This window comes from Urocitellus parryii, chromosome 5 (assembly GCF_045843805.1).
Source record: "Urocitellus parryii isolate mUroPar1 chromosome 5, mUroPar1.hap1, whole genome shotgun sequence".
Lineage (NCBI taxonomy): Eukaryota > Metazoa > Chordata > Mammalia > Rodentia > Sciuridae > Urocitellus > Urocitellus parryii.
Genome location: NC_135535.1, coordinates 182566995 through 182587162, shown reverse-complemented (window position 1 = coordinate 182587162; position 20168 = coordinate 182566995). Strand labels below are relative to the sequence as shown.

The following is a 20168-nucleotide window of genomic DNA, read 5'->3' as shown; positions in this document are numbered from 1 at the left end:
AGCAAAGGAGAAACACAAGGGGACTCCTGTCCCATAGCTGTGACTCTTTACATCAGGAGGGACAGGGAGGTTTTAAAGGAACTCTTCAAGGGTTACATTCCAGGTGTGCTCTTGTAGGGGGTCCCAGGGCGCCCTGATTCACTTGTTAATCTGGGAGATATTCACTTCCAAGATCCTTAGCAGGCCTCTTCTTCCTGTAGTGGTGAGTTCAAGGGCAGTTTACTAGAGAAGAAAAGGTAACACTGTCTCCCGAATCTTGTTAGGGACTCGGAGATAAAAATCCTGAATATAAATGGTCTTAATTCTCCAAATAAAAGATGCAGACTGGCTGAATGGATTTTTTTAAAAAGATCTAACAATATGCTGCCTACAAGAAACTCACCTCACCTTCAAATCCATACACAGGACTTAAAGTAAAAGGATGGAAAATTATATTCCGAGCAAATGGAATCCTAAAGCAAGCAGGAGTAACTATATTTATGTCTGACAAAATAAGACTTTAAAACAAAATCAGAAAAAAATAATACTATATATTGATCAAAGGAACAATTTATCAAGAAGACATAATGATTATAAATATACCAAATAAGTACCAATTATATAAAATAAACACTACTGAACATAAAGGGAGAGACAACACCCCCATACAATAATAGTGGGAAACCTGAGTATCCCACTCTCACCAATAAGTACATCATTCAGACCAAAAAAGAAAAAAAAAAGAAACATCAGAATTAAATTATATTATAGATCAAATTGACTTAATAGATATATGTAGAATATTCTCTTTAATAACTGCAGAATACATATTCTTTTCATAGAACTGTTTCTAAAATATACCATGTATTAACTCCTCGTCCAGATGAGTATCTAATAAGTGAAAGTTCTGTTTGAGGAACTATTACTTTAGTTAGTACAAATGCAGATAGGATTAATAACTACTGGGTAAGGGATGGAACCCAGGTGACATTTTAGCTAAGACACCATTCACACAAAGCTTTGTGTGGAAAAGACTGATCAGGCAAAAGCCTCCAAAGATCAATCATGTGGACCTTGCAGTTTTGCTTAAAAGGGACTCACTGTCTAGGAAATGGAATTGGAGGTTGAGGTTGGTATTCTGACCAAGGCATAGATCATTCAGGAAGTAGGAGTAGAAGATAGGTAGTGGGAGACTGGGAGTGCAGGTTAAACATGAGTTTGTTGTGGCTTATTGATGGAGGTAGGATTAGGCAGGTGGTGGTATAGAACTAGCAGAGTATGGGAAGTTAAGGATTTGGGGACGAAAACTACAGACCAATATCTCTAATGAATCTAGATGCAAAAATCCTCAATAAAATTCTGGCGAATCGGATACAAAAACATATCAAAAAAATTGTGCACCATGATCAAGTAGGATTCATCCCTGGGATGCAAGGCTGGTTCAATATACGGAAATCAATAAATGTTATTCACCACATCAATAGACTTAAAGATAAGAACCATATGATCATCTCGATAGATGCAGAAAAAGCATTCGACAAAGTACAGCATCCCTTTATGTTCAAAACTCTAGAAAAACTAGGGATAACAGGAACATACCTCAATATTGTAAAAGCTATCTATGCTAAGCCTCAGGCTAGCATCATTCTAAACAGAGAAAAATTGAAGGCATTCCCTCTAAAATCTGAAACAAGACAGGAATGCCCTCTCTCACCACTTCTGTTCAACATAGTTCTCGAAACACTGGCCAGAGCAATTAGACAGACAAAGAAATTAAAGGCATAAAAATAGGAAAAGAAGAACTTAAATTATCACTATTTGCAGATGGCATGATTCTATACATAGCAGACCCAAAAGGGTCTACAAAGAAACTATTAGAGCTAATAAATGAATTCAGCAAATGGCAGTATATAAAATCAACACGCATAAATCAAAGACATTCCTGAATATCAGCGACAAATCCTCTGAAATGGAAATGAGGACAACCACTCCATTCACAATATCCTCAACAAAAAAAAAAAAAAAAACCTTGGGAATCAACCTAACAAAAGAGGTGAAAGACTTATACAATGAAAACTACAGAACCCTAAGGAGAAAAATAGAAGAAGATCTTAGAAGATGGAAAAATATACCCTGTTCATGGATAGGCAGAACTAACATCATCAAAATGATCAAAATGGCGATATTACCAAAAGTTCTCTATAGTTTAATGCAATGCCAATCAAAATCCCAACGGCATTTCTTGAGAAATAGATAAAGCAATCATGAAATTCATATGGAAAAATAAAAGACCCAGAATAGCAAAAACAACTCTAAGCAGGAAGTATGAATCAGGCGGTATAGTGATACCAGACTTCAAACTATACTACAGAGCAATAGTAACAAAAACAGCTTGGTACTGGTACCAAAATAGGCGGGTAGACCAATGGTACAGAATAGAGGACACAGAAACCAATCCACAAAATTACAACTATCTTATATTTGATAAAGGGGCTAAAAGCATGCAATGGAGGAAGGATAGCATCTTCAACAAATGGTGCTGGGAAAACTGGAAATCCATATGCAACAAAATGAAACTGAATCCCTTTCTCTCGCCATGCACTAAAGTTAACTCAAAATGGATCAAGGAGCTTGATATCAAATCAGAGACACAGCGTCTGATAGAAGAAAAAGTTGGCTAAGATCTACATACTGTGGGGTCGGGCTCCAAATTCCTCAATAGGACACCCATAGCACAAGAGTTAATAACTAGAATCAACAAATGGGACTTACTCAAACTAAAAAGTTTTTTCTCAGCAAAAGAAACAATAAGAGAGGTAAATAGGGAGCCTACATCCTGGGAACAAATCTTTACTCCTCACAGTTCAGATAGAGCCCTAATATCCAGAGTATACAAAGAACTCAAAAAATTAAACAATAAGAAAACAAATAACCCAATCAACAAATGGGCCAAGGACCTGAACAGACACTTCTCAGAGGAGGACATACAATCAATCAACAAGTACATAAAAAAATGCTCACCATCTCAGCAGTCAGAGAAATGCAAATCAAAACCACCCTAAGATACCATCTCACTCCAGTAAGATTGGCAGCCATTATGAAGTCAAACAACAACAAGTGCTGGCGAGGATGTGGGGAAAAGGGTACACTTGTACATTGCTGGTGGGACTGCAAATTGGTGCAGCCAATTTGGAAAGCAGTATGGAGATTTCTTGGAAAGCTGGGAATGGAACCACCATTTGACCCAGCTATTCCCCTTCTCGGTCTATTCCCTAAAGACCTAAAAAGAGCATACTACAGGGACACTGCTACATCGATGTTCATAGCAGCACAATTCACAATAGCAAGACTGTGGAACCAACCTAGATGCCCTTTAATAGACGAATGGATAAAAAAAAATGTGGCATTTATACACAATGGAGTATTATTCTGCATTAAAAAATGACAAAATCATAGAATTTGCAGGGAAATGGATGGCATTAGAGCAGATTATGCTAAGTGAAGCTAGCCAATCCCTAAAAAACAAATGCCAAATGTCTTCTTTGATATAAGGAGAGTAACTAAGAACAGAGTAGGGAGGAAGAGCATGAGAAGAAGATTAACATTAAACAGGGATGAGAGGTGGGAGGAAAAGGGAGAGAAAAGGGAAATTGCATGGAAATGGAAGGAGACCTCAGGGTTATACAAAATTACCTACAAGAGGAAGTGAGGGGAAAGGGAAAAAATAAAAACAATGGGGAGAAATGAATTACAGTAGATGGGGTAAAGAGAGAGAAGAGGGGAGGGGAGGGGGGATAGTAGAGGATAGGAAAGGCAGCAGAATACAACAGACACGAGTATGGCAATATGTAAATCAGTGGATGTGTAACCAATGTGATTCTGCAATCTGTATACGGGGTGAAAATGGGAGTTCATAACCCACTTGAACCAAAGTGTGAAATATGATATGTCAAGAGCTTTGTAATGTTTTGAACAACCAACAATAAAATTTTTTTTAAAAAAAGGATTTGGGGACAAGAAGAAGCAGATACCTGGAAGGCTGTATATGGGCTAACTGTTCAATGGTGAAGCTTAGTATTGTGCACCAATGTAAAGAAGAGAGGCAGTGATGGTGAACTGGGGGAAATGAAAATATGAGCAAAAAATACAATGTTAGTGTTCCTTCATTTGGCTCTTGCTTTCTTATTCTGTATTTGCCTTTTATCCTTCTTTTCTTTTTTTGCCTTTTCTTTTGCTTAAGTTATCCAAAACATGGAACCAGAATGTATTAAATGCAGTTTTATATGTATTAAATGCAGTTTTTAAAATCTTAATTTAGAAAGTAAGCTATCATTTTCTCTCTCAAAGAAAAAGAAACTGAATTTGTTTGCTTTTTATTTCTGTCTCTAGTTAGCATTCTTAAATGAAAATAATTCTTTAAAAGGAGGCTATTCTTCTGCCTAAAATACTGCAAAATGATAGCAGTCAGCTTGCTTTCTCTTTGTGTTCAAACAAAACCTTTCCTTAATCCCAGAAAAGAAGACAATGTGCTGATATGTTCTCTGATTCTCAGACCCTTTTGGGTTCCATAACCAAAGATTTGTAGGGTGTTAGAAGAAAATAATGGGAACTTTAGGGTACCACTATTTTAAATTCTTTGAGATTTTTCTCTAAAGGGAAGAAAGGTAAGCGAATGGAAACATTCTATTCTGAAGGGATGTGAAATTTGACTTTGAAATTATGACATTGAAATTCCTGATAGCTGAATAAATCTGATTATTTCTATCAGCTAGAAATAATATACATTCCAAACACTAGTCCAAGGAATTTAAACTCTATGTCCTGGTCCTGATGCAATTTGCCATATTTATTCATCTAGAAAAGCAGTGCATGTTATGCGTAAGCATTATTAGATCTGAATTCAAATATTGGCCTGTGATACTTACTTTTTTATTTTTATTTACTTATTTTTAAATTTTTTAGATGTATATGGACACAATACCTATTTGTTTATTTTTAATGTAGGTTCTGGGGATCGAACTCAGTGCCTCGTGCATGCTAGGCAAGTACGTTAGCGCTGAGCCACAATCCCGGCCCCAGTCTGTGATATTTGTTAGCAAGGTATTTAACTTCTATGAGATCCAGATTCTCTACATATAAAACATACACACTAATAGACCCTACCTAGAATCCAGAACATACCTGGCTTATATTAAACACTCTATAAATATTTGTTGAATAAGTTATTATTATATAACATTGTGAGGATTATATATGTGGTATCTGATACATAAGCATTCAATGTATATTAGCTTCTTCATATCATCATCATAATCCTTATCATTTACTTCCTTATTTAAAAGGGAACATTTACTAAAATGAAAGAGAGGGTTTTATTTGTTTCTAGGATAGTGACAACGTCTAAGCGTTTCTTCTAAGTAATCAGAACTGGCTATCTAATGTATACTTTAAACCTTTAATGTAATCAAAAGTACTTAAAATTTTAAATCTGATACTTAATATTTCTCATTTACTACAAACAACTATTGTTTCAATCAGTTATATACATCTCACTTGTTTTTCATATATAGAGACAGCAGCAGAAAGAAGTTTTTAAGCACACAAAAGATTAGGGAGAATTTAATTAATACACAAGGTATATAAACCATTTTGTGAAACAACCTAGGATGAAGCAGCCAACCATAAAATAGATCAAAACAGGAATCATGATGGAGAAATGGGGGTAAAAGGATTTACTATAAATATAAAAGCAATGTAAAATTTCTATATTTAACGATAAAGATTAAATAGCTATAATTATAGTTTAAAATAAATATTAAAACTTTTGCTTTAGGAAATATGGGGTACAAGTACACCAACATATAAAGACTGAAAGATGGAAAGAATAAGGCAGACTAAGACCCAGGGAACAACATGTGTAGTGAGTTCCATGGTTGCTGGCTTCTCATTGTTGTTTTTTCTCATATATCCTGTATTTGGTGTTAGAGAGGTGGTCACCTATAAGCACAGAGGGAAAAAATACCCTGGCAAAAGTCAGCCCTTTCTAGTTAAAGGATCAGAAATAGGAACAGTCAAGCAAAACAGAAAACTTTTGGACAATAACTATACTATTCTAGTCAAATACCATAGAAAACTGTGATCCCACCCCAATCCTAACCCCCATCAGCAAAGATTTCTACCCTCACAACACAATAAGCCACTTCAGTGTAGGCCAAATGAGGAGGACTGAGACTTTTATTCCTGCCAAACAGAAACATAGAATAACTCCCCACACTCCCCACTCAGATGTCAGAGGGGACCAAGTGGGGAGCCTGGACTTCTACTCCCAGCTGATGGTAATGAGGTGTCTTCTTCCCCGCCCAACCTAAGACAATGTCAGAAGAGGCCTAATAGAAAATCAGGACTCTCATTATCACAGTGGGAATGAGGTCATTCCCTGGCATCTTCCCTGTGACAGTGGAAGGCAGGTGGGGAGCAGTAACAAGACAGTGAGGGCCTAGTAGGAAGCTGCAACTCTCATGCCCGTCCACCAGTAATGAGGTTTCCAGACCCCGGAGTGTCAGTGGAGGCCAAGTTGGGAACCTGGAGGCAGTCTCTCTTCTTGACCTGCCAGAGTGGTATCAGAGGAGGCCAGCTGAAACAGAAGATGTCACAAGATCTTCAGACTCATAGCATAATACCTGAAATGTCCAGGTGTTATCTAGAAATCATTTGTCATACTAAGAACCAGAAAAATATAAACTGATGTGAGAAAAGACAATCAATATATGCCAATATTGAGATAAGAAATATGTTCAGGTTACCTGAAGATTTCAAAAGGTCATCATAAAAATATTTGAATGGCAACTACAAATACTTATAAAACAAATTAAAAATAGGAAGACTCTGCAAAGAAGTAGGAAGTCTCAACAAAGAAATAATAGATATAAAGAACCAAATGGAAATTTAAATTTTTAGTACTGAAAAACACAAAAACTGAAATAGAAAACTTGGTGGATGGCTTCAACAGCAGATTGGAAGAGATAGTGCAAAGAAATCAGTGAACTTGAAGATCAAATAACAGAAATCATTCATCTGAACAACAAAGAGAATTTAGACTGGGGGAAACCATGAACAGACTCAGGGATATGTAGGACTAAAGGAGCTAATATTTATATCATAGGGGTCTCAGAACAGGAAGAGAAATAGGGTAAGACTGAAAGAAGTACTCCTCCAGGAAATAATGGCTGAAAACTTCCAAATTTGGCAAACAATATAAACCTATAAATTCAAGTAGTTGAGCAAACCCCAAACAGATAAATTCAAAGAAATCCAAACCAATGCACATCAAACTTGTGAAAACTAAAGATAAGGAAAAATCATGAAAGGCTCTCTCTCTCTCTCTCTGACAACAAAAACAATTAAAGGATGCCTGCTCTCAAAACTTATAGACAAACAACAAGAGGGGTGCTACCAGGGAAACCAGGAAGAAAATCACAGTATTCCAGACCTCAGAGCAAGCTCACACAGCCCCAGACATTGAGGCAAAATCAAGGACTCTACCAAGCAGATACAAGTGGGCACAGAGAGGGAAAATGTCACTATCTCTATCGGCAAAAAAATAATAATAGTAATGATAATAATAATTATAATAATAATAATGATGAAAATCAACTCAAACAAAATCAGGCTTTTCTGTAAGAAACTATGGGCTAGAAGGAAATGACCGGACATCTCTTAAATGACAAAGGAAAAGAATTGTTGATCTAGAATCCTACATCCAGTGAAAATATCCTTCAGTAAGGATGAAGAAATCATGACTTTTCAGATGAAGAAAAACTAAAGGAACTTGTTAGCAGAAGAATGACTAAAGTTTTTTAAAAAGAAAGGAAATGGAAAAAGAAGGAAACCTGGAACATCAGATTGAAAGAAAGAAAAACAGAAAGGTAAAAACTGAATTGACACAATGGACTACTTCTCTTTTTTAAAAAAAAATATGTTTTAGTTGTAGTTGGACACAATATCTTTATTTTATTCATATATTCTTATGTGGTGCTGAGGACCGAACCCAGGGTCTTGCAGGTGCTAGGCGAGGGCTCTACCGCTGAGCCACAACCTCAGGACTACTTCTCTTGAGTTTTCTAAATTACGTTTGATGGCTGAAGCAAAAATTTTAACACCCACTGGTGGGTTGCCAATGTGTAGAGAAAGGGAAATAATACCATTATCTTTCACAACAGGCAGTTGGAATATAAAGTCTGAAGTTGAATATAATTAAACCAAAAGCTAGTGACTCCATCCTTTAAATTTTTTCACTAAAAAAATGCTTTCATGAACTAATATCTGATATTCATCAATTATTTTTGAAACTACTTCTTTTCTTGCTTTCAAATACTGTTACATTTTATTGTGAAAACAGCATCTATGGTATCATAACATTGTTCTAAAATTATTTATATCTTTTCATTGTGCATATATAAGTGTGTATATATAGCTATATGTATTTATACAAACAGATGTCTGTCATGATTTTACTAAGTGTTGGTAAAAGCATATTGGTGTGATTATTAAACTTTGTATTTTTTGTTATATGGTAGTTTCAAAATGCGTATATATTTTTGTTACAGGATCATGAAGTTATTCTATTTAAAATCAAAAGTTAAAAGAGTACAGCAATTAATCTAAAGGAAAATGTAATTTATTTTAGAATATTAATGATTCTCAAATTAACACAAAATTACAAATTCTGAAATATAAAATTCTAGCTATCCTACCAGAAATGGTTTCTTTGGAGGTCCATTCACATTCCAGGTCAATTCACATTCCAAACAACACAAAACCCAACTTTATATTTATCCTAGTCTTGAAACCTAACTGGTAAATGAATCTCTCACTCTTTCAGTCCCTCTCTCTCTTAGCACGTGTATAAGCACATGCATGTGTGATATACACATATATTCATAGCAAATTGTTCCTTAAAAGGTTTCATATAGTGAGAGCTAGGTTTTCTTTAAAAGCAGAGAAGTGGAAATTGTAATGAAATAATATTTATATAAGATTTTCTTTTGATTCAATATTCTACATAATGAACATCCATCAAGAAGGTAAAGCTGTATAACCTTGAGTTTTCTGGAGGAAAAAGTTATGTGCAGGATGTTGGTGAGTATAGCTAGAAAAAGGGGGCAGGTTGTGCCTTTATGAATACTGAGTGTCTAGATATAAGCATCAGAATGCGGAACGAACCTCTGGTTTTCCTGCATATATGATGCATGCAGGTTAGCACATGTGATTTATGTCCTCACTGAGAAACTGAAACAACCACAATGTCTCCATAAATCTACCTCAAACAGGAGATGTCCTGAGAGTAAAAACTGAGGTATCTAGAAGCCTAGTAGAGACTACTAGATGTAGAGTCAAAAATCTGTACTGGTATGTGACCTTTATCAATTGACCTCCCTTCCAACATTCTGGATCTCATGTCCTCTTTGGTCATTGGTAATCACCTGGTCAGTGTGTTTTTACCAAGGCTCAGTTTGTGTCTTTGTAGAATAAGAATGATCTTTCCCCTCAGTTAATTGTTCTTGTGTGGTATTGGAATGAATATTGTTGTTATTATTCAGCTAATCTCTGACAGACACTCATTCAGTTTGAACAAGAATTAGAAGTGAGTTCTCCAGGTTAACTTTTTTAATTTTCATACCAATAAAACCATATCCTCTCAAAGGAAAACCTCTTTATTATAAACTCTTGGCAAAACAGTGTAATGGAATTTTGCTGTAATGAATACTTATGTAGTACTTAATATAACAGGAATTACTTTCACAAATAAGTCCCCATCTTGTGGCTTCTCCTCAGACTTTTCCATTCATCAGGCAAAACAGGGAAATACACTATTAAGGAAGAGATAGCTTCTTTATCTCTGCTGAGAATGTCACACATCTCCAGCTAACTTGGCCCTGAAGGGACACATGACTTCTTTTCACATTACTTTGGCCTGTGAGAGGGGCAGAAAAATACAGGTTCAGACCAGGAAGCTTCTTTTTAGCAATAGCTCTACCCCATGGAAAGGAAGCACAAATCATTGATAGTCAGTAAACTATCTCCAACCTAGTCAAGGGAGCAAGCCCAGATGAATATAGAAGCACCTCATGTGCTTCCCCAACTCAAAATCCCAGCCCGAGTTGGTTGCTGTATAATTCTTACCAACAGTTTATATACACATTTTTGTCTTAGGTTTCTGGTTGTTTGTGCCAAATGGTAATTCCAATACCAGCTATTCTGTCATGACTGGACAGAAAGTACTTCTTAATTTGGTTTTAACCCAGAATTTTCTAAACTTACTTGACCACAGAGCCCCCTTTTCTTCACATAACAATAACTAAAATACATTGAACTATATTTGTGGGGGGAAAAAAAGTAGAGATACACTGCCTCCATGCCTTTGCTTAAGTTCCCCACATTTTTTATTCTGTCATTGTTTTGGTTTTGCTTTTATTGTGTTGCAATTGTTCTGCTTTCTTGAGAAATTTGAATTTAGTCCAATATTGTTTACGGGTCAAGATGGTTGAAATAGGCAAGACTATAAAGGCAGTTGAAAAGCAATTATACTTGATTTTAGGACAGAGTAAGCACAATGCTCAGATGTGCTCAGACACTTGCAGCTCAGAGTGCAGGGAGGGATTTAGGGTATTTGTTACTTAGCATCAACCTTATCTCTGGTTACCTACTGGTTACTGAATCTCTATGAGCCAGAGTTTCTAAGTATTCATGAGGATTAAATGACACTATATGTAAAATAGCTAGCAAATTAAAAGAAACTTGATACATTAAATGTTCCTCTCTCCATGTTCTTCTAGTTAGTATTGCACTAATTTAATTATAATTAAATTGTGCTATTCTGCCACAAACAATGACAATTATATGAAAAGAGGTCAGGGAAAGGATGTGGGTGGTAACTGTAAAAAACATACCGATTTACAAACACTGAATTTATAAAAAAGTACTACACATAGATGGTTGGATTCTGGCAACTTAGAACCCTGTTATTCCTATTATTGATACCCCACAGTTAAATTTACCAGAAAGTTAATGAAATAAGCTTCAGGCCCCTCTCTTGCTTTGATTCCTGAGTGTTGGCAGTTGCTAAGAATTATAGACTATTCTAAGGTGGGGGGAGAGATTGCTATCAGGAAGCATTTCTATGTACATATTTCTGGTAAGTTACCTAAAGGGCTCCCAGAAAGAAGAGATTTGATTCTTTAAGTTTCAGGGAGTTTGTTGATTTATTTTGTCATTCTATGTAAATATTTACTTTTAAGCCTAAGTTTGTATTCTGTACATCTTATCTCTTCTTAAAAAAGAACCCCACAAATTGTGTTTTAGACCCAAAACATAAGATCTGCTCCTGTCTGCAACTCTGGTGCCATTACCTGCTGCTACACTGAAAAACCCCAGAGGTGCCCTCCTCAGCGCCCACTCCCATGACAGGACTTCCCCACCCTGTTCTGTTCTCAACTTCCTGTACAGCTCTCCTCAGTACTGTTGGGATCAAGGTCCAGCTGTTTGAACCTCTGCCAAGACATAGCCTCTCTTCAGACACAACCCTGGATACATGAGGGGAAACAATCTGGACTTTAGGGTCAGCACCCAAAGTGTACAAGGAGTTGAGGGAGAGAAGATTGGGAGTGGGGCCCTCAGCACCGCACTTGAGCTTCAGAGCCATCCCTTTGGCTCCTGTGGCTTAAATCATACAGACACTCATTGTTTCATAAGTACAGTTTTGAGTACCCATTATTTGCATGTGGGATTGCCCATAACCCTGACCTTTACTTGTACCATTTGCCTACAACATTTTTCCAGAATACAAACTCTTTCAAATTCCTGAATTCCAACATTCTAGCCTGCTGTATGACTCCTGCATGGATTTACACATAGCGATTCAAGCAAGTCACAGAACACATCTATATTGTCTAGGATCTTTCTTTGTAACTTCATCATTTCATTTGAATTTCCAGCCCAAATAGTTCTCAATACAAGGTAGGAAGTTTGACCCATTGAAGAAAAAATGAAGAATAATGTAGCCTAAGAAGGAAAGCCCCATGGCCAGCTGGCCCATGAAGAATGTGCTCAGCAGGAGCCCAGGGTGATGCTTTTGGAGGAGGGGCAAGGGCAATTTATAAAGCTTTGTAGAGATTTAAATCAGCCTTCTCCAGTGTTGGACTTCGAGGTGTCAGAATAGGTTTTATAGGTCAACAGGGTTGTTCTAATGATTGTCCAAGCTTCTCCCCCTTCAGTGGGGAAAGCCCTGATTTTTATGGAATAACCTGCCCAGTCAGCAGGCTTGGTGTTAAAATTCTAAGCAGACTGCCCCCGCTCCTCCTTGAAAGCAGCAGGCAGCAAAATAAGTCCGGAAATTCCTAAGCATTGGGAAGCCAGCACTAATGTAATTACCTGAAATAAAAGAAGGGGTCAGAAAATAAGGGGCAAAGGTTTTTCCTCTTAAAGTAAAAGGCCAGGTAAACAAAACCAGCTGCCCGTGGAGCCAACAAACTTCCCTCATTAAATGTTTTAAGAGGCTAATGGGCATAAGTGGCTAATTGTAGCACAATTCTGAAGTTTGCATGTAGGGGATAGAGAAGGGGGTGGGTGAGGTGGCATTAGGATTAAAGCCTGGCTGACAGAGTCATAAAGAAGGTAAGACCTGAACCTGGTAGAGGATCCATAAGTGTCCAGAATAGAATTAAAATAAGAGTAAGATGCTTTGACCTTTCGTTCTTTCAGTGTCCCTCTAGATGGTTTTGGATATCTCAGATGGGGCAGTTTTAAGTTTATATGCTAATTGAAATAGGATCTGGAATAGATTTTTAAATAGCTAATTAGAGGAAATTTTATGTATTAACTTTGAAAGCTCTGGAAGGTTTTATAGAAAATTATGACAGTGGTTCTCTCTAGGTTTTGAGCTTATAGGTGATTTTTCATTTTATATTTCAATTTTGTGCTTATTTTCTAACTGGTGTACAATGAGCATTCATTTCTTTTATAATAAAAAATAAAGAGCACTATTTCAAATAAACCAAAATGAAGTGTATTATACAAGGAATAAAATTTAAATCTCAGATGGACAATAGAGTTGGTAAATAAATTGGAAGTGGTTAAACTTACTTTGTATACTCTGCTGTCCTTGCCACCTCCATGATGTATGCTTGATAAAACCTGCCAATATGGAGACAGAAATGAAGGTTGCTGTCATGAGCAAGACAAATTATTTGATCATGCATGAAGGTTTCAACCTTATTGCATTTGTAATAGTTGCCAAAAAGGTTATTACAGCACTGCCTTTCTTGGCTTCAGCTTTTAGTTTAACAGCTTAGTCACTAGTGGTGTGACTGTAAGAGATGCTGAAGTTTCAAGAAAACTTGAAGGAGGACCGTGATATACCTAAAAGAGGCAGTGTAGGTGATTCTAAAACCATTCTGTCAGGATTTATGTGGAAGTTGTCAGAACACCTCTAATTGATCATTCGTTTCCCTCTTCCTCCCCCCAATTTTTTTCCCTCTAATTTATTTGGTCTTCAGAGTCCTTTGTAGCAATTACTAAATTAGTTAATTAACTCTTGGGGAAACTAGAGATAAAGGTGAGATAAAGGTGAAAATCATGTTTATCTTCCCAATGAGAAAGAAAAGCAGAGAGAGTTGGTCCCAGATCACTGGATGTTCAGTCGTAATTTAGCTCACTTCCTTTTACACAGACTTTGTTAGAAATCACCATCATTGGAGCTAGGCATTTAGCTCTGTGATAGAGTATTTCTCTAGCATGTACTAGGACCTGGGTTCAATCCTCTGTACTCTCCCACCAAAAAAAAAAAAAAAGACAAGAAAAGAAAGAAATCACCAATATTATATTTTTTAACAAACTGTTACCAAATGGTCACCACAGACTACTTCACCTCCTTCATGCCCAAATCTAAGTGATATATTGGGTCCTCACTACAGGGAGCCACCATCAAAACCAAACCTCTGAAACAGGAAGGAATTTTTTCATAGCCACAGATTGCCCATACTGAATGTTTTCTTAGGAGCTTCACCATTACAAAGGATAAATTCAGAAAGCTAATTGTTCAAGAGTCAAGAAAGAGGCTTAGGAATTTATTAGATGCATACTCAATGCTTAAATCACCCCCTCTATTAAAAGTAATACCAAATTCTGGTAACCAAAGTTCCTATTTCCATACAATATAAATGTAAGTACAAAGTTGTAAAGAAAAGTTGCTGAATCTTATCAATATAATATGAGGTTTCCTTGACACCCAAATGTGAATTGAACTCAGATCAAGTTTATTTAAAAGATGCTGTGAGGGGCTGGGGTTGTGGCTCAGCAGTAGAGCACTCACCTAGCACGTGCAAGCCCCTGGGTTGCATCCTCAGCACCCATAAAAATAAATAAATAAAGGTATGTGTCCAACTACAACTAAAAATTTTTTTTTATTTTTATTTTTTTAAGATGCTGTGATGGGAAGGGATCCTTAACTGGGTAAGGGTGACAGCAATCCCCTGGGTTATACTTCAGAAGCATTTCAAAGGGTCTCTGACACCCCTGTTAACTTCCCTTATTTGCTTGGAGAGCGCCTCTGTAGCCATGGTTTATGCATTACATATAAGCTGGAGAAGAGCCCCAGGTCAACATTTCATGTCTCAATTTTTCTGTGTAACTCCTCAAAAATGCATTATCTTTGGTATCTCAAACAGAATCCTATTTGTCACCTCTGAAAATCTGTACCCCAGACTGACTAGCCCACATAAGCATATACCCCTGAGTCCTTTCCTTGCCCTCATCCTCACTAGGCAATGAGTTCTTCCTTCATAGCCTCTCACTTTTACTTCTTTTGTGATCTCTTATTGAGACCCAGATCACTACTTGCTTGCATTATTAAGATAACTTTGTCCACTGGTTTCCATACCTGTAGCTTTTCCTGCTGTTATCTAATTCACAGCATTCAGGAGTAGCTCAAAACCGACTGAGAATCATTGAATTCAGCTTGGTAGGTTAAAAAATAGGTCAAGAATAGGCTCTAAAACCTCAAGTCAAAGTTTTTATTGGTGCTCTTCTCTGAGGTGTACATGAAGGACGAATTGGACTTTTTCTGGGTCCAGAAAAACACAGTACCAGGCAATAGACTTCCCTCTGCCTCCCACCTGCTGGAAATCCTGCTCTGTTCTTTTCTCCTTCAAATCCTACAGTGGATAATTATGCTCCTCTCTGGAGAGAGGCTTCCCCTGCACACCCCACCCATTGCCTCTCTGAGTTTCTGCTACATTAATTGGTAAGGAACCTGACAGAGGAGATTTAGTTATTTGCTATTCATCTTTGATATGCCAGGCCCTGTGGCCAGCATTTTTCCTTATTTGGTCAGTAAAGTAACCCTGTGGAAATACTATAGGTCTGGATTCTTTTTAAACCCCTCTTAAAGAAAGGGAAATATAGTATCACATGGGTAAGTGGCAAAAAGATTGAGCCAGGATTTTTTAATTCTAGAGTCTATGTACTTGAGAAAAGTGATAAAAGAAAGGTGGAAAAAAGTGAAGGAAGCTGCACATTGGGCCATGTATTAGGTGGACTAGTGAGGGAATCCCACATACTGAAAAGCTACATCTGGCATTTTTTATCTCAATATATATTAAACTATATGTGTTGCTGGTGAAAATTATGAATTTTGACCCTTAATATTATTTACTGGGTAACTAACAAGAGGAAATTATATGTATCATTAAATAATAAAAGAATGATTACAGTGTTTGGCATATGCCTACTCACTGTATGATAGATAACAAATATTCATGTCTTCAACCATGTGTTAAATTAGTATTGCAGAAACTATTATTAATTTACACTGTCACAATATGCCTAGCTTTCATGTAATACACCATCTATCTCAACTTTAAAAAAAAATCAAATGTGCTAATATTGAAGACTAACAGGAAGAGGTTGTAAGAGGTCTTAAGGAAATGGCCATGCCTGGTACTGTGCGTTGCATATAATAAATATGTGTTGAATCTGAATCTTAGCTTACCATGGATAAGGTGAAATACCATATCATTGTTTGTTTTAGTCCCTAAGTAACCATTAAAAATTTTAGAAATATGTACCCTTTAGGACAGCATTTCCACTTTTTAAAAACTCTATTCTTACACATAATCTCATTAATCAGTTCTCTATTCCTTATAACCTCATATTTGTGAGCTGAAAACTAGAAAAAGTAGAAAAGAACTAAAAGCATTTGGGTATCTATTGTATGCCAGGTATTTTAGTCTTGTTATATCCTTAATTTGCAATTGATCCAGAGAAATAGATGTGTTAACCCTTTTTAAAAAATAAGAAAACTGAGTTGGGCATGATTCGGCACACCTATAATCTCATCTATGGGAGGTTAAGGCAGAAGAATGACAACTTAGTGAGACCCCCATCTCAAAGTAAAAATGTAAAAGGGCTGCAGATGTAGCTCAGTGTTAGAATGTTTGCCTAACATGTGTGAGGCTCTGGGTTTAGTCCCCAACACCACACACACACACACACACACACACACACACACACACATACATACATACACACACACACAGGAAGAAGCTAAGAAAGAAGAGGAGGAGGAAGAAGAAAAGAAGAAAACTGAGGCCCATAGATACTATGTAACTGTGTAAGGTCTTCTTACCAATGATTTAAACATTGAATACTGTGGAAATATCTTGAAGTGGTAAAGGAGGCCTAGGGGATCTCAGTAAGTGGGACTTACCCAAACACCTATTTTAGAAAAAAAAAAAGATTTAAAAATCTAACCATTCCAATATACCACATGTTGTTTGGGAATTTAACATTAAAAACAATTTTCACATAGTTCTATAATATGTACTGATGAGTGGATCTCCTATTAAAGGTGAAAAAAAATCTATCACTAGTCATCAGCCAAGGAGACCTTAGTGGGTCATAAAAGGCACCCAGGAATCATAAGTGTTTAGAAACTGACTCAATTCAGTTCAATTCAGTTTTGCAAAGATGAGGATGAGGGAAGGTTTGAGGTAATGAAGGTCACCATATCCTGGGCCAGTCTCAGTTTAGTTTTCAGAAAAAGAGACTCAAAAAGGAGGCCCCCATAAAGCTGCATAGGTCAACTGTTCACAATATCATGTCAGCACTTGATGTTTCACTTTAGCTAATAAAAACCCAATGGGCACCAACTGTTTACTATTTCAGAAGGGGGCTCTTGGGCTTTAATTTGTATTACTTATTTATTTGTATGCTTGTTCATTTATTCACTCATTCATTCATCCCAGCGGTAGTGGGAGAAGGTTGACTAAGGTATTTTGCCAGGGAAGCGAGCTGGAGATGTTTGAGACGCTCCTTGCTGCACTGAGTCAGATTGCTACTTTGGTGTTTATTTTATTTAAAGGTTTGAAAACCTATCAATATGTGTGAGTATTCCTTGGAAAGTCTTCACATATTTTATCACTTTAAGGTAGGGATAGGGATGAGAAAAGAGATGAGTAGAAAGTCACTTTCCCAAAGGAAAAAAATGCAGCTTTTTCCTGTATCCAAGTTGTATTATGGAATTCCTGTCAGTTCTCACAGAGCCAGCAAGGGACTTTCACATGACAAAGGTTGGGAAAAATATCACAGTATATCCTACAAATGAAAATGGAAATAGAGAGGATAAAAAGCCTATGATTGGTTTGAAAAGCACTCCGGATCAAAACCTTCCAGGATAAGAGCCAGGTGGAAGCCTGGGCTGTTTCCTCAGCATCCTCAGCAACAGAGACTTCTGACTAGCGAAGTGTACTTATAACCCCCCGCTCAAGATTTTATCTGATTCTTATTTTATTTTTATTCCAGTTGCTACATTGATGGCCGGGTGGTCAAGGTGATGGACTTCCTGAAAACTCGCCTGTTAGACACACTCTCTGACCAGATTAGGAAAATTCAGAAAGTGAGTAAAAGTATCCTGGGAAGAAGAGTGAGTTTGGGGATAAAGCAAGGAAAAGATAACAGGGTCTGAGCTGTATTTCAGCACTGTGGGAACCAGTATAGAAAACAGTACAATCTAGGGGCAAGAGCTCCCTCTCACAGTTGATGATTACTGTTTATTGTTTTTCAAATTCAGAAGGGTTTGTACATGCTACATCAAGGTTTCAAAACTTCTTTCTTTTAACAAATGTTGGTAAGGATATGGAGAAAAGGGAATTTTTACACATTGCTAGTATAGACATTTTGAACATGAATGTGAGGTTCCTCAAAAACTAGAAATACAGCTACGTTATGATCCAGCTAGCCCAATTCTGGGTATATATCCAAAGGAAATGAGATCAGCATATCAAAAAATTACCTGCACTTCCTATTTATTATAGCACTATTGACAGTAGCCAAAATAGGAAATCAACCTCGTATCTATTTATCCACCAGCAGATGAATAGATAGAGAAATTTTGTAGCATTCCATACACAACAGAATATCTTTTAGCCATAAAAAAATAATGAAATCCTGTCATGTATGGCAAAGTGGATGGAACTAAAGGACATTAAGTGAAATATGCCAGACCCAGAAAGACAAGGGCTGCATGTTCCCTCTTATTTGTAAAAGTTAAAAAGTTTATCTTCAACTAGAAAAGTATAGAATGATAACTACTAGAGGTTAGGAAAAGTGGAGAAGAAGGGGAATAGGGGAAGCTGCATAACAGGTACCAAAACACAGTTAAATAAGAAGAATAAGTTCTAGTGTTCTACAGTAGAGTGGGGTGAGCATAGTACACAACAATCTGTTATATGTTTTATGAAGACAGGATCTTGAAAGATCCAAACATAAAACAATGATAAAAAAATAGAAATGTTAATTACTGTAATTTGATCAGTACAGGTTTTATACATGTACTGAAATATCACACAGCACACAGTAAATATGTACAACTATTAAAAATTAATTAAAACAAAAATAAAATTAAGAAATAAATTGTCCACATGGGAAATATTTCAAAGTTAAAAAAATTAAAGTTTTCTGCATCCTCCAATTAATACTTCTTTCAAAATTAAATGCAATTATAAATTGCTTTAAAAAGTTCTCTATTTTAATAATACATATTTTAATAGTTTGTTTCTAAATTGTGAGTTTAGCAAGGGAAGAATAGGTTTACTATGTTGTTTTCTTCTTCTCAGGAATTTGTATATGAGATCTCTATATCTCATCTATACTAAAAATAGAGATCACAGAGATCTGTCTTTAATAATGGTCTAATAATTCTACATGCATATTGTTCTAGGGTCACATTTTGAGATACATTGGATTAGTTAATTCTGACTTCTGAGGATTTTATGCCTATAATTTCCACAAGTCTCTATAAGATAGCATATCTTTTGTTGCTCAGACAGTTTATTTTTTAGAAAATGGAGATTCTATGAATGCTGCACTGTCTTTTGAGCAAATAAAACAAATCTCAACAGGTAGAACTCAGTAAAGATGGAATGAATGAATAAATAAATGGATAAATGAATTAATAGTTCATGTCTAAAATTAGCTCTGAAAGAAAATTCTATTTGAAGCAATCATAGACAATCACTTTTGAAAGCTAAAGTGGAAGTCTGTACCTTGTTTTCCTATTCACACCAATAAATATCACACTTAGTTTACAAACAGTCTCTTGAGTCTTCTTATTCTCATGAGATTTTAAACCCCAGGACTTCTGATTTCTAGTCTAATTCCTCCTGGGACCACTTACATTGGCCAGCATCCTTTTTTGTCACTGCCTCCTGCCATTTACTAGGCAAGAGGAAGTAAATGATTTAAAATATTTCTACCAGTCTCTGTTTGACATTCAATTAGTGAAAATATGTATTAAACACTTAGCAAGTGCCAGGCAAAGTGGCAGATGCTAGGGATACAGAATTGAATAAAATGTGGCCTCTGCCCTCAAAGAACTCAGTTTTAAGTTTTAATATTTACTTTGAGCAACATGAAACATATTACCTACTGTAACAGAATGTCAACTTATTGAATATAGCAGCTTCCTAATCTCACTGTGCTAATCTAATATTCTATATTGCTCTCTAGAAGTAGGGAAAGATTTTCTTTCATTTGTTCATTAATTTGTCCTTTTTTAAATTCAACAAATATTTATTGGGTATGTACCATGTTTCAGGCACTATTCTAAGTGTTTAGAGTACAAAAATATACAAGAT

The 20168-nt window shown here is 36.3% G+C and overlaps 1 protein-coding gene across 3 annotated transcripts in view; it reads left to right on the top strand.

Annotated features, from left to right (window-relative positions):
* Positions 1-20168, top strand: part of Hpse2 (heparanase 2 (inactive)) — a 657082-nt gene that overhangs the window by 487829 nt on the left and 149085 nt on the right. For all 3 annotated transcript variants that reach the window (XM_026394812.2, XM_026394811.2, XM_026394810.2), the window contains one exon: positions 17836-17929. In XM_026394812.2, the coding sequence (XP_026250597.1) occupies positions 17836-17929 (94 nt within the window). The remainder of the gene's footprint in view (positions 1-17835; positions 17930-20168) is intronic.